The following is a 16,941-nucleotide window of genomic DNA, read 5'->3' on the forward strand; positions in this document are numbered from 1 at the left end:
CTACCACTAAGCCCCCTGCTAGAGTGGAGTACAGACCCCCAGTCACCCCAGCAGCTGCCAGTTACCAACCCCCGGCACACCGCTATACCACACGGCCTCTGGCCACGAACTACCCTCAGAGAGCCCGGTTCAATTCGCGAGGCTACTCACAACCTATTTGGTGCTTTGGATGTAAGCAACTAGGGCACAAAAGACCAGAGTGTCCCCTAAACGCAGCGATCCAAGCACAGTCCTGGAGAAGACCTGCCGGCGGAATCCCACGTAACCCTCAGCCTGCGGCCCGCTACGTTGAGGCGCAAGAATGCTGGGGCATCCTACATGAGGCAGACCTTGTGCAAGCTGCCCACCGGAATAACCGGCAACTGGTTAAAGTGAATGGGAAGGAGGTCAGTGGTTTACGGGATACTGGTGCTACCATGACCTTGCTTCGAAAGAACTTGGTGTCTGAGAAACAGCACACTGGAGACACTGTGGCTGTGAGGGTAGCAGGGGGCACTGTGTTCCGCCTACCTGTTGCCAGGGTACATTTGGATTGGGGAGTGGGCGCTAGACCTGTGAATGTGGGGGTCATGAAGGATTTACCAGCTGATGTTCTCCTTGGAAATACCTTTGCCCCCCTTGTTTCTGCCTACGCTCCTATGGGTCCCCCAGATGTTAACCCTGTGACTACCCGTGCCCAGATCCGTGCAGCAGAGACTGACCCACCTGCTGCTAAGCCCCAGGACGCTGAGCTCAGTAAATCTCTATCCGCTATTGATATGTGGGAGTCACGTTACAATGCGCTGATGAAGGAGAAGAGCCACGTAGAGGATGAAATGGTCACGTTAAATAATCATGTAACAGTGCTAGCGGGAGAGAAGAGGAGTGCAGAGGAAAAAGCACGTTTAGAACAGGAATCTCTGCTAGACCAGCTGCACCGACAGACTGCAGAAAACACCAGCTTGAGAGTGGGACATGAAACATTAAAGATAAACTTAGCGACACTTGAGGAGAAGCTGACGCTGGCTCATAGTGAGGTGCAGCAACTCAAGGGCACCCTATGTCAGTATGAAGGGATTGTGGATACCTATAAAGAGCAGGTACAAAAAACTCGTAAAGAAGCTGATGGGATTTTGAAGGACTGTTTAGCCCTAGTCTGGGCACTGAGGAAGTTGAACCCTTGTTTGTATGGACAGGAATTCTCTCTCATAACGGGAATACAGATGGATTATCCTGGCAAACTGACATGCCTACCACCTCCTAGTCCGGTCATCCCCAGGTTGACCCGCAAAAGGGTCAAGCCGGGTCTGCCGGAGTGTTCCACAAGGGGGGAGCTATGTGACAGACCCTTCTGTCAGGACTGAAGGAGTTAACTGTGTTTAGCTTTAAGAAACTATTTTCTAAACACAAGTTGCTGGCTCCAGCTATAATTTAATTAGTGCTAAGCATTCTATTGTTTGATCACCTCCAGAGAGAAAACGCCTAAGTGATAAGAAGGGCCAAGAGTGTCTTGTGGTTGAAGTGTTTAAGTAATATAATTCTATTGTATCATATCAAAGGGGGGGGGGGGGGTCAGACCTGCATAAATACTAGGCATAGCCTTTTAATAAATGACATTCTGTTTTAAACCTGATGTGGAGCCTGGTCTCATGTTTGTGGGGAAAACTGGTTGGCGTTGTGAATTGCTGATTCCCTATGCAGGACATTGTTCCCTGGTGTTAACCTTGGTACACTGTTGGTACCGTAACAAATGTGTATATCTAACAGTATATGTAATAAACAGTCATTATTTAATGTGTATATCTAACAGTATATGTAATAAACAGGCATTATTTAATGTGTATATCTAACAGTATATGTAATAAACAGTAATTATTTAATGTGTATATCTAACAGTATAGGTAATAAACAGTCATTATTTAATGTGTTTATCTAACAGTATATGTAATAAACAGTCATTATTTAATGTGTATATCTAACAGTATATGTAATAAACAGTCATTATTTAATGTGTATATCTAACAGTATATGTAATAAACAGTCATTATTTCATGTGTATATCTAACAGTATATGTAATAAACAGTAATTATTTAATGTGTATATCTAACAGTATATGTAATAAACAGTCATTATTTAATGTGTATATCTAACAGTATATGTAATAAACAGTCATTATTTCATGTGTATATCTAACAGTATATGTAATAAACAGTAATTATTTAATGTGTATGTCTAACAGTATATGTAATAAACAGTCATTATTTAATGTATATATCTAACAGTATATGTAATAAACAGTCATTATTTAATGTGTATATCTAACAGTATATATAATAAACAGACATTATTTAATGTATATATCTAACAGTATATGTAATAAACAGTAATTATTTAATGTGTATATCTAACAGTATAGGTAATAAACAGTCATTATTTAATGTATATATCTAACAGTATATGTAATAAACAGTCATTATTTAATGTGTATATCTAACAGTATATGTAATAAACAGTCATTATTTAATGTATATATCTAACAGTATATGTAATAAACAGTCATTATTTAATGTGTTCATCTAACAGTATATGTAATAAACAGTCATTATTTAATGTGTATATCTAACAGTATATGTAATAAACAGTCATTATTTAATGTATATATCTAACAGTATATGTAATAAACAGTCATTATTTAATGTGTTCATCTAACAGTATATGTAATAAACAGTCATTATTTCATGTGTATATCTAACAGTATATGTAATAAACAGTCATTATTTAATGTATATATCTAACAGTATATGTAATAAACAGTAATTATTTAATGTGTATATCTAACAGTATAGGTAATAAACAGTCATTATTTAATGTATATATCTAACAGTATATGTAATAAACAGTCATTATTTAATGTGTATATCTAACAGTATATGTAATAAACAGTCATTATTTAATGTATATATCTAACAGTATATGTAATAAACAGTCATTATTTAATGTGTTCATCTAACAGTATATGTAATAAACAGTCATTATTTAATGTGTATATCTAACAGTATATGTAATAAACAGTCATTATTTAATGTATATATCTAACAGTATATGTAATAAACAGTCATTATTTAATGTGTTCATCTAACAGTATATGTAATAAACAGTAATTATTTAATGTGTATATCTAACAGTATATGTAATAAACAGTCATTATTTAATGTGTTCATCTAACAGTATATGTAATAAACAGTCATTATTTAATGTATATATCTAACAGTATATGTAATAAACAGTCATTATTTAATGTGTTTATCTAACAGTATATGTAATAAACAGTCATTATTTAATGTGTATATCTAACAGTATATGTAATAAACAGTCATTATTTAATGTGTATATCTAACAGTATATATAATAAACAGACATTATTTAATGTGTATATCTAACAGTATATGTAATAAACAGGCATTATTTAATGTATATATCTAACAGTATAGGTAATAAGCAGTCATTATTTAATGTGTGTATCTAACAGTATATATAATAAACAGACATTATTTAATGTGTATATCTAACAGTATATGTAATAAACAGGCATTATTTAATGTATATATCTAACAGTATAGGTAATAAGCAGTCATTATTTAATGTGTATATCTAACAGTATATATAATAAACAGACATTATTTAATGTGTATATCTAACAGTATATGTAATAAACAGTAATTATTTAATGTGTATATCTAACAGTATATGTAATAAACAGTAATTATTTAATGTGTATATCTAACAGTATATGTAATAAACAGTAATTATTTAATGTATATATCTAACAGTATATGTAATAAACAGTCATTATTTAATGTATATATCTAACAGTATATGTAATAAACAGTCATTATTTAATGTGTATATCTAACAGTATATGTAATAAACAGTCATTATTTAATGTGTATATCTAACAGTATATGTAATAAACAGTCATTATTTAATGTGTATATCTAACAGTATATGTAATAAACAGTAATTATTTAATGTGTATATCTAACAGTATATGTAATAAACAGTAATTATTTAATGTGTATATCTAACAGTATATGTAATAAACAGTAATTATTTAATGTGTATATCTAACAGTATATGTAATAAACAGTAATTATTTAATGTGTATATCTAACAGTATATGTAATAAACAGTAATTATTTAATGTGTATATCTAACAGTATATGTAATAAACAGTAATTATTTAATGTGTATATCTAACAGTATATGTAATAAACAGTAATTATTTAATGTGTATATCTAACAGTATAGGTAATAAACAGTCATTATTTAATGTGTTTATCTAACAGTATATGTAATAAACAGTCATTATTTAATGTATATATCTAACAGTATATGTAATAAACAGTAATTATTTAATGTGTATATCTAACAGTAAATGTAATAAACAGTCATTATTGAATGTATATATCTAACAGTATATGTAATAAACAGTCATTATTTAATGTGTATATCTAACAGTATATGTAATAAACAGTCATTATTTAATGTGTATATCTAACAGTATATGTAATAAACAGTCATTATTTAATGTGTTCATCTAACAGTATATATAATAAACAGACATTATTTAATGTATATATCTAACAGTATATGTAATAAACAGTCATTATTTAATGTGTATATCTAACAGTATATGTAATAAACAGTCATTATTTAATATATATATCTAACAGTATATTTAATAAACAGTCATTATTTAATGTATATATCTAACAGTATAGGTAATAAACAGTCATTATTTAATGTGTATATCTAACAGTATAGGTAATAAGCAGTCATTATTTAATGTATATATCTAACAGTATATGTAATAAACAGTCATTATTTAATGTATATATCTAACAATGTATGTAATAAACAGTCATTATTTAATGTATATATCTAACAGTATATGTAATAAACAGTCATTATTTAATGTGTATATCTAACAGTATATGTAATAAACAGTCATTATTTAATGTATATATCTAACAGTATATGTAATAAACAGTCATTATTTAATGTGTATATCTAACAGTATATGTAATAAACAGTCATTATTTAATGTGTATATCTAACAGTATATGTAATAAACAGTCATTATTTAATGTGTATATCTAACAGTATATGTAATAAACAGTCATTATTTAATGTGTATATCTAACCGTATATGTAATAAACAGTCATTATTTAATGTGTATATCTAACAGTATATGTAATAAACAGTCATTATTTAATGTGTTCATCTAACAGTATATGTAACAAACACTCATTATTTAATGAGTATATCTAACAGTATATTTAATAAACAGTCATTATTTAATGTATATATCTAACAGTATAGGTAATAAGCAGTCATTATTTAATGTATATATCTAACAGTATATGTAATAAACAGTCATTATTTAATGTGTGTATCTAACAGTATATGTAATAAACAGTCATTATTTAATGTGTATATCTAACAGTATAGGTAATAAACAGTCATTATTTAATGTGTATATCTAACAGTATATGTAACAAACAGTCATTATTTAATGTGTATATCTAACAGTATATGTAATAAACAGTCATTATTTAATGTGTATATCTAACAGTATATGTAATAAACAGTCATTATTTAATGTGTATATCTAACAGTATATGTAATAAACAGTCATTATTTAATGTGTATATCTAACCGTATATTTAATAAACAGTCATTATTTAATGTATATATCTAACAGTATAGGTAATAAGCAGTCATTATTTAATGTGTATATCTAACAGTATATGTAATAAACAGTCATTATTTAATGTGTATATCTAACAGTATATGTAATAAACAGTCATTATTTAATGTGTATATCTAACAGTATATGTAATAAACAGTCATTATTTAATGTGTATATCTAACAGTATATGTAATAAACAGTCATTATTTAATGTATATATCTAACAGTATATGTAATAAACAGTTATTATTTAATGTATATATCTAACAGTATATGTAATAAACAGTCATTATTTAATGTATATATCTAACAGTATAGGTAATAAACAGTCATTATTTAATGTATATATCTAACAGTATATGTAATAAACAGTCATTATTTAATGTGTATATCTAACAGTATATGTAATAAGCAGTCATTATTTAATGTGTATATCTAACAGTATATGTAGCAAACAGTCATTATTTAATGTGTATATCTAACAGTATATGTAATAAACAGTCATTATTTAATGTGTATATCTAACAGTATATGTAATAAACAGTCATTATTTAATGTGTATATCTAACAGTATATGTAATAAACAGTCATTATTTAATGTGTATATCTAACAGTATATGTAATAAACAGTCATTATTTAATGTATATATCTAACAGTATATGTAATAAACAGTCATTATTTAATGTGTATATCTAACAGTATATGTAATAAACAGTCATTATTTAATGTGTATATCTAACAGTATATGTAATAAACAGTCATTATTTCATGTGTATATCTAACAGTATATGTAATAAACAGTCATTATTTAATGTGTATATCTAACAGTATATGTAATAAGCAGTCATTATTTAATGTATATATCTAACAGTATATGTAATAAGCAGTCATTATTTAATGTATATATCTAATAGTATATGTAATAAGCAGTCATTATTTAATGTGTATATCTAACAGTATATGTAATAAGCAGTCATTATTTAATGTATATATCTAACAGTATATGTAATAAACAGTCATTATTTAATGTATATATCTAACAGTATATGTAATAAACAGTCATTATTTAATGTGTATATCTAACAGTATATGTAATAAACAATCATTGTATTTTGTCCCTAGTGAAACTGGGACTGGTACTGTAGTATGCTACAAATCACATGATTGGCTACTGGGCTCAGTATAGTGAACTGACAGCAGAAGGTAGGTTTAGGAACTTGTTATATTTCCTGGAGTTACACATTTTGTAAAACATTTACCTATAAATCAGTCGATTACAGTTTTGGTTACACAAATCATATCTGTGAGTTTTATGTCACAAAAGGCAAAAATAATCAGATATATGTAAATCTATTTACCTGTGACATTGTTATGTTGTCCTCAGAGCGTTGGTTCTGCATTTTGTCACTGATCTTTATGTTTCTCAGGATTCTGTTCCCTTCAGTTTACCCATATATTCACCTGTACAGACAGACATACAGACAGACACTGACCGTTACTGTAGCAGAATAGATACCTGTGTGATACAGTGCAGCAGATATATATGTGTGTGATACAGTGCAGCAGATATATATATGTGTGATACAGTGCAGCAGATATATGTGTGTGATACAGTGCAGCAGATATATGTGTGTGTGATACAGTGCAGCAGATATATATGTGTGTGATATAGTGCAGCAGATATATATGTGTGATACAGTGCAGCAGATATATATGTGTGTGATATAGTGCAGCAGATATATATGTGTGATACAGTGCAGCAGATATATATGTGTGTGATATAGTGCAGCAGATATATATGTGTGATACAGTGCAGCAGATATATGTGTGTGATACAGTGCAGCAGATATATGTGTGTGATACAGTGCAGCAGATATACATGTGTGATACAGTGCAGCAGATATACGTGTGTGATACAGTGCAGCAGATATACATGTGTGATACAGTGCAGCAGATATATGTGTGATACAGTGCAGCAGATATATGTGTGTGATACAGTGCAGCAGATATATGTGTGTGATACAGTGCAGCAGATATATATGTGTGTGATACAGTGCAGCAGATATACATGTGTGATACAGTGCAGCAGATATATGTGTGTGATACAGTGCAGCAGATATACATGTGTGATACAGTGCAGCAGATATATGTGTGTGATACAGTGCAGCAGATATATATGTGTGTGATACAGTGCAGCAGATATATATGTGTGATACAGTGCAGCAGATATATGTGTGATACAGTGCAGCAGATATATGTGTGATATAGTGCAGCAGATATATGTGTGTGATACAGTGCAGCAGATATATATGTGTGTGATACAGTGCAGCAGATATATATGTGTGATACAGTGCAGCAGATATATGTGTGATACAGTGCAGCAGATATATGTGTGATATAGTGCAGCAGATATATGTGTGTGATATAGTGCAGCAGATATATATGTGTGATATAGTGCAGCAGATATATATGTGTGTGATACAGTGCAGCAGATATATATGTGTGATACAGTGCAGCAGATATATGTGTGATACAGTGCAGCAGATATATGTGTGATACAGTGCAGCAGATATATATGTGTGATACAGTGCAGCAGATATATGTGTGTGATACAGTGCAGCAGATATATATGTGTGTGATACAGTGCAGCAGATATATATGTGTGATACAGTGCAGCAGATATACATGTGTGATACAGTGCAGCAGATATATATGTGTGATACAGTGCAGCAGATATATATGTGTGATACAGTGCAGCAGATATATGTGTGTGATACAGTGCAGCAGATATATGTGTGATACAGTGCAGCAGATATATGTGTGATACAGTGCAGCAGATATACATGTGTGATACAGTGCAGCAGATATATATGTGTGATACAGTGCAGCAGATATATGTGTGATACAGTGCAGCAGATATATGTGTGTGTGATACAGTGCAGCAGATATATATGTGTGTGATACAGTGCAGCAGATATATGTGTGATACAGTGCAGCAGATATATGTGTGTGATACAGTGCAGCAGATATATATGTGTGATACAGTGCAGCAGATATATGTGTGATACAGTGCAGCAGATATATGTGTGATACAGTGCAGCAGATATACATGTGTGATACAGTGCAGCAGATATATGTGTGTGATACAGTGCAGCAGATATATATGTGTGTGATACAGTGCAGCAGATATATGTGTGATACAGTGCAGCAGATATATGTGTGTGATACAGTGCAGCAGATATATGTGTGATACAGTGCAGCAGATATATATGTGTGTGATACAGTGCAGCAGATATATATATGTGTGATACAGTGCAGCAGATATACATGTGTGATACAGTGCAGCAGATATACATGTGTGATACAGTGCAGCAGATATACATGTGTGATACAGTGCAGCAGATATATGTGTGTGATACAGTGCAGCAGATATATGTGTGTGATACAGTGCAGCAGATATATGTGTGTGATACAGTGCAGCAGATATATGTGTGTGATACAGTGCAGCAGATATATATGTGTGTGATACAGTGCAGCAGATATATATGTGTGATATAGTGCAGCAGATATATATGTGTGTGATACAGTGCAGCAGATATATGTGTTATGCAGTGCAGCAGATATATGTGTGATACAGTGCAGCAGATATATGTGTGTGATACAGTGCAGCAGATATACATGTGTGATACAGTGCAGCAAATATATATGTGTGATACAGTGCAGCAGATATACATATGTGATACAGTGCAGCAGATATATATGTGTGATATAGTGCAGCAGATATATATGTGTGTGATACAGTGCAGCAGATATATGTGTTATGCAGTGCAGCAGATATATGTGTGATACAGTGCAGCAGATATATGTGTGTGATACAGTGCAGCAGATATATATGTGTGTGATACAGTGCAGCAGATATACATGTGTGATACAGTGCAGCAGATATATGTGTGATACAGTGCAGCAGATATATGTGTGATACAGTGCAGCAGATATATGTGTGATACAGTGCAGCAGATATATATGTGTGTGATACAGTGCAGCAGATATATATGTGTGTGATACAGTGCAGCAGATATATGTGTGATACAGTGCAGCAGATATATGTGTGATACAGTGCAGCAGATATATATGTGTGATATAGTGCAGCGGATATATGTGTGATACAGTGCAGCAGATATATGTGTGATACAGTGCAGCAGATATACATGTGTGATACAGTGCAGCAGATATATATGTGTGATACAGTGCAGCAGATATACATATGTGATACAGTGCAGCAGATATATATGTGTGATATAGTGCAGCAGATATATATGTGTGTGATACAGTGCAGCAGATATATGTGTTATGCAGTGCAGCAGATATATGTGTGATACAGTGCAGCAGATATATGTGTGTGATACAGTGCAGCAGATATATATGTGTGTGATACAGTGCAGCAGATATACATGTGTGATACAGTGCAGCAGATATATGTGTGATACAGTGCAGCAGATATATGTGTGATACAGTGCAGCAGATATATGTGTGATACAGTGCAGCAGATATATATGTGTGTGATACAGTGCAGCAGATATATAAGTGTGATACAGTGCAGCAGATATATGTGTGATACAGTGCAGCAGATATATGTGTGATACAGTGCAGCAGATATATATGTGTGATATAGTGCAGCGGATATATGTGTGATACAGTGCAGCAGATATATGTGTGATACAGTGCAGCAGATATATATGTGTGATACAGTGCAGCAGATATATGTGTGTGATACAGTGCAGCAGATATATATGTGTGATACAGTGCAGCAGATATATATGTGTGTGATACAGTGCAGCAGATATATATGTGTGATACAGTGCAGCAGATATATATGTGTGTGATACAGTGCAGCAGATATATGTGTGATATAGTGCAGCAGATATATATGTGTGATACAGTGCAGCAGATATATATGTGTGATACAGTGCAGCAGATATATGTGTGATATAGTGCAGCAGATATATATGTGTGATACAGTGCAGCAGATATATGTGTGTGATACAGTGCAGCAGATATATGTGTGTGATACAGTGCAGCAGATATACATGTGTGATACAGTGCAGCAGATATATGTGTGATACAGTGCAGCAGATATACATGTGTGATACAGTGCAGCAGATATACATGTGTGATACAGTGCAGCAGATATATGTGTGTGATACAGTGCAGCAGATATATATGTGTGTGATACAGTGCAGCAGATATATGTGTGATACAGTGCAGCAGATATATGTGTGATACAGTGCAGCAGATATATGTGTGATACAGTGCAGCAGATATATGTGTGTGATACAGTGCAGCAGATATATAAGTGTGTGATACAGTGCAGCAGATATACATGTGTGATACAGTGCAGCAGATATACATGTGTGATACAGTGCAGCAGATATATGTGTGATATAGTGCAGCAGATATATGTGTGTGATACAGTGCAGCAGATATATATGTGTGATACAGTGCAGCAGATATATGTGTGTGATACAGTGCAGCAGATATATATGTGTGATACAGTGCAGCAGATATATATGTGTGATACAGTGCAGCAGATATATATGTGTGATACAGTGCAGCAGATATATATGTGTGATACAGTGCAGCAGATATATGTGTGATACAGTGCAGCAGATATATGTGTGATACAGTGCAGCAGATATATATGTGTGATACAGTGCAGCAGATATATGTGTGTGATACAGTGCAGCAGATATATATGTGTGATACAGTGCAGCAGATATATGTGTGATACAGTGCAGCAGATATACATGTGTGATACAGTGCAGCAGATATATGTGTGTGATACAGTGCAGCAGATATATGTGTGTGATACAGTGCAGCAGATATATGTGTGTGATACAGTGCAGCAGATATATGTGTGATACAGTGCAGCAGATATATGTGTGTGATACAGTGCAGCAGATATATATGTGTGATATAGTGCAGCAGATATATATGTGTGTGATACAGTGCAGCAGATATATGTGTGATACAGTGCAGCAGATATACATGTGTGATACAGTGCAGCAGATATATGTGTGTGATACAGTGCAGCAGATATAATGTGTGAGTGATACAGTGCAGCAGATATTATGTGTGATACAGTGCAGCAGATATATATGTGTGTGATACAGTGCAGCAGATATCTATGTGTGATACAGTGCAGCAGATATATGTGTGATACAGTGCAGCAGATATATGTGTGGATACAGTGCAGCAGATTATATGTGTGATACAGGGCAGCAGATATATATGTGTGTGATACAGTGCAGCAGATATATGTGTGTGATACAGTGCAGCAGATATATGAGTGATACAGTGCAGCAGATATATATGTGTGATTACAGTGCAGCAGATATAGTGTGATGCTAGTGCTAGCAGATATATGAGTGATTAGTGCAGCAGATATATGTGTGTGATACAGTGCAGCAGATATATATGTGTGTGATACAGTGCAGCAGATATACTGTGTGATGACAGTGCAGCAGATATATGTGTGATACAGTGCAGCAGATATATGTGTGTGATACAGTGCAGCAGATATATATGTGTGTGATACAGTGCAGCAGATATAAATGTGTGTGATACAGTTGCAGCAGAATATATGTGTGATACAGTGCAGCATGATATATGTGTGATACAGTGCAGCAGATATATATGTGTGATAAAGTGCAGCAGATATATGTGTTGATACAGTGCCAGCTGATATATGTGTGATACAGTGCAGCAGATATATATGTGTGATACAGTGCAGCAGATATATATGTGTGATACAGTGCAGCAGATATAATGTGTGATACAGTCACCATTTGTGCTCAGAAGCATATATATGTGTGATACAGTGCAGCAGATATATATGTGTGATACAGTGCAGCAGATATATGTGTGTGTCGATACAGTGCAGCAGATATATGTGGTGATACAGTGCAGCAGATATATGTGTGATACAGTGCAGCAGATATATATGTGTTGATACAGTGCAGCAGATATATATGTGTGATAGTGCAGCAGATATATATGTGTGATACAGTGCAGCAGATATATGTGTGTGATACAGTGCAGCAGATATATGTGTGATACAGTGCAGCAGATATACATGTGTGATACAGTGCAGCAGATATATCGTGTTGATACAGTGCAGCAGATATATATGTGTGTGATACAGTGCAGCAGATATAAATGTGTGATACAGTGCAGCAGATATATGTGTGAGATACAGTGCAGCAGATATATGTGTGATACAGTGCAGCAGATATATGTGTGATACAGTGCAGCAGATATATATGTGTGTGATACAGTGCAGCAGATATACATGTGTGATACAGTGCAGCAGTATATGTGTGATACAGTGCAGCAGATATATGTGTGATACAGTGCAGCAGATATCATGTGTGTGATACAGTGCAGCAGATATATATGTGTGTGATACAGTGCAGCAGATATATGTGTGATACAGTGCAGCAGATATATGTGTGATACAGTGCAGCAGATATATATGTGTGATATAGTGCAGCGGATATATGTGTGATACAGTGCAGCAGATATATGTGTGATACAGTGCAGCAGATATATATGTGTGATACAGTGCAGCAGATATATGTGTGTGATACAGTGCAGCAGATATATATGTGTGTGATACAGTGCAGCAGATATATATGTGTGTGATACAGTGCAGCAGATATATATGTGTGATACAGTGCAGCAGATATATATGTGTGATACAGTGCAGCAGATATATATGTGTGATACAGTGCAGCAGATATATATGTGTGTGATACAGTGCAGCAGATATATATGTGTGATACAGTGCAGCAGATATATGTGTGATATAGTGCAGCAGATATATATGTGTGATACAGTGCAGCAGATATATATGTGTGATATAGTGCAGCAGATATATGTGTGATATAGTGCAGCAGATATATATGTGTGATACAGTGCAGCAGATATATGTGTGTGATACAGTGCAGCAGATATATATGTGTGTGATACAGTGCAGCAGATATATATGTGTGATACAGTGCAGCAGATATATGTGTGTGATACAGTGCAGCAGATATATATATATATGTGTGATACAGTGCAGCAGATATATATGTGTGATACAGTGCAGCAGATATATATGTGTGTGATACAGTGCAGCAGATATATATGTGTGATACAGTGCAGCAGATATATATGTGTGATACAGTGCAGCAGATATATGTGTGTGATACAGTGCAGCAGATATATGTGTGTGATACAGTGCAGCAGATATATATGTGTGTGATACAGTGCAGCAGATATATATGTGTGATACAGTGCAGCAGATATATGTGTGATACAGTGCAGCAGATATATGTGTGATACAGTGCAGCAGATATATATGTGTGATACAGTGCAGCAGATATATATGTGTGATACAGTGCAGCAGATATATATGTGTGTGATACAGTGCAGCAGATATATATGTGTGATACAGTGCAGCAGATATATAAGTGTGATACAGTGCAGCAGATATATATGTGTGATACAGTGCAGCAGATATATATGTGTGATAAAGTGCAGCAGATATATGTGTGATACAGTGCAGCAGATATATGTGTGATACAGTGCAGCAGATATATATGTGTGATACAGTGCATCAGATATATATGTGTGTGATACAGTGCAGCAGATATATATGTGTGTGATACAGTGCAGCAGATATATATGTGTGGATACAGTGCAGCAAGATATATATGTGGTGTGATACAGTGCAGCAGATATATAGTGTGATACAGTGCAGCAGATATATATGTGTGATACAGTGCAGCAGATATAAGGTGTGATACAGTGCAGGCAGATATATATGTGTGTGATACAGTGCATGCAGATATATAATGTGTGATACAGTGCAGCAGATATATTGTGTGATACAGTGCAGCAGATATATGTGTGATATAGTGCAGCAGATATATATGTGTGATACAGTGCAGCAGATATATATTGTGTGATATAGTGCAGCAGATATTATGTGTGATACAGTGCAGCAGATATATATGTGTGATACAGTGCAAGCAGATATATATGTGTGTGATACAGTGCAGCAGATATATATGTGTGTGATACAGTGCAGCAGATATATGTGTGTGATACAGTGCAGCAGATATATAGTGTGTGATACAGTGCAGCAGATATATATGTGTGATACAGTGCAGCAGATATATATGTGTGATACAGTGCAGCAGATATATATGTGTGATACAGTGCAGCAGATATATATGTGTGATACAGTGCAGCAGATATATATGTGTGATACAGTGCAGCAGATATATGTGTGTGATACAGTGCAGCAGATATATGTGTGTGATACAGTGCAGCAGATATATATGTGTGTGATACAGTGCAGCAGATATATATGTGTGTGATACAGTGCAGCAGATATATATATGTGTGATACAGTGCAGCAGATATATATGTGTGATACAGTGCAGCAGATATATATGTGTGATACAGTGCAGCAGATATATATGTGTGATACAGTGCAGCAGATATATATGTGTGATACAGTGCAGCAGATATATATGTGTGATACAGTGCAGCAGATATATATGTGTGATACAGTGCAGCAGATATATATGTGTGTGATACAGTGCAGCAGATATATATGTGTGATACAGTGCAGCAGATATATGTGTGATACAGTGCAGCAGATATATGTGTGATACAGTGCAGCAGATATATGTGTGATACAGTGCAGCAGATATATATGTGTGATACAGTGCAGCAGATATATGTGTGATACAGTGCAGCAGATATATATGTGTGTGATACAGTGCAGCAGATATATATGTGTGATACAGTGCAGCAGATATATATGTGTGATACAGTGCAGCAGATATATGTGTGATACAGTGCAGCAGATATATATGTGTGATACAGTGCAGCAGATATATATGTGTGATACAGTGCAGCAGATATATATGTGTGATACAGTGCAGCAGATATATATATGTGTGATACAGTGCAGCAGATATATATGTGTGTGATACAGTGCAGCAGATATATATGTGTGTGATACAGTGCAGCAGATATATATATGTGTGATACAGTGCAGCAGATATATATGTGTGTGATACAGTGCAGCAGATATATATGTGTGTGATACAGTGCAGCAGATATATATGTGTGTGATACAGTGCAGAAGATATATATGTGTGATACAGTGCAGCAGATATATATGTGTGATACAGTGCAGCAGATATATATGTGTGATACAGTGCAGCAGATATATATAGTGTGATATAGATGCAGCAGATATATATGTGTGAGATCAAACAGTGCAGCAGATAATATATGTGTGATATAGTGCAGCAAGATCTATATATGTGTGTGATACAGTGCAGCAGATATATATATGTGTGATATATGCAGCATATATATATGTGTGTGATAACAGTGCAGCAATATTATATAAATGTGTGATGTAGTGCAGCAGATATAATATGTGTGGATACAGTGCAGCAGATATATATTATGTTATACAGTGCAGCATATAATATGTTGTGATACAGTGCAGCAGATATATCGTGTGATACAGTGCAGCAGATATATATGTGTGTGATACAGTGCAGGCAGATATAGTATGTGTGATATAGTGCAGCAGATATATAGTGTGTGAAACAGTGCAGAAATTATATATTTGTGATATAGTGCAGCAATATATATGTGTGGATACAGTGCAGCAGATATTATATGTTGTGATACAGTGCAGCAGATATAGAATGTGTGATACAGTGCAGCGATATATGTGTGATCCAGTGCAGCGATATAGTGTGTGTGATACAGTGCAGCAGATATATGTGTGTTGATAGTGCAGCAGATATATATGTGTGTGATACAGTTGCAGCAGATATATATGTGTGTGGATACAGTGCAGCAGATATATGTTGTGTGATACAGTGCAGCAGATATATATGTGTGATACAGTGCAGCAGATATATAGTGTGTGATACAGTGCAGCAGATATATATGTGTGATACAGTTGCATGCAGATATATGTGTGTGTGATACAGTGCAGCAGATATATATGTGTGTGATACAGTGCAGCAGATATATATGTGTGTGATACAGTGCAGCAGATATATGTGTGTGATACAGTGCAGCAGATATATATGTGTGTGATACAGTGCAGCAGATATACAGTGATA

The 16,941-nt window shown here is 34.2% G+C and overlaps 1 protein-coding gene across 2 annotated transcripts in view; it reads right to left on the bottom strand.

Annotated features, from left to right (window-relative positions):
* Window positions 1–16,941, bottom strand: part of LOC128656650 (gastrula zinc finger protein XlCGF26.1) — a 226,842-nt gene that overhangs the window by 80,542 nt on the left and 129,359 nt on the right. For both annotated transcript variants that reach the window (XM_053710677.1, XM_053710668.1), the window contains exon 2: window positions 7,093–7,195. In XM_053710677.1, coding sequence (XP_053566652.1) covers window positions 7,093–7,134 — 42 coding nt within the window. In that variant the 5' untranslated portion in view covers window positions 7,135–7,195. The remainder of the gene's footprint in view (window positions 1–7,092; window positions 7,196–16,941) is intronic.

Source organism: Bombina bombina, chromosome 1, assembly GCF_027579735.1.
Source record: "Bombina bombina isolate aBomBom1 chromosome 1, aBomBom1.pri, whole genome shotgun sequence".
Lineage (NCBI taxonomy): Eukaryota > Metazoa > Chordata > Amphibia > Anura > Bombinatoridae > Bombina > Bombina bombina.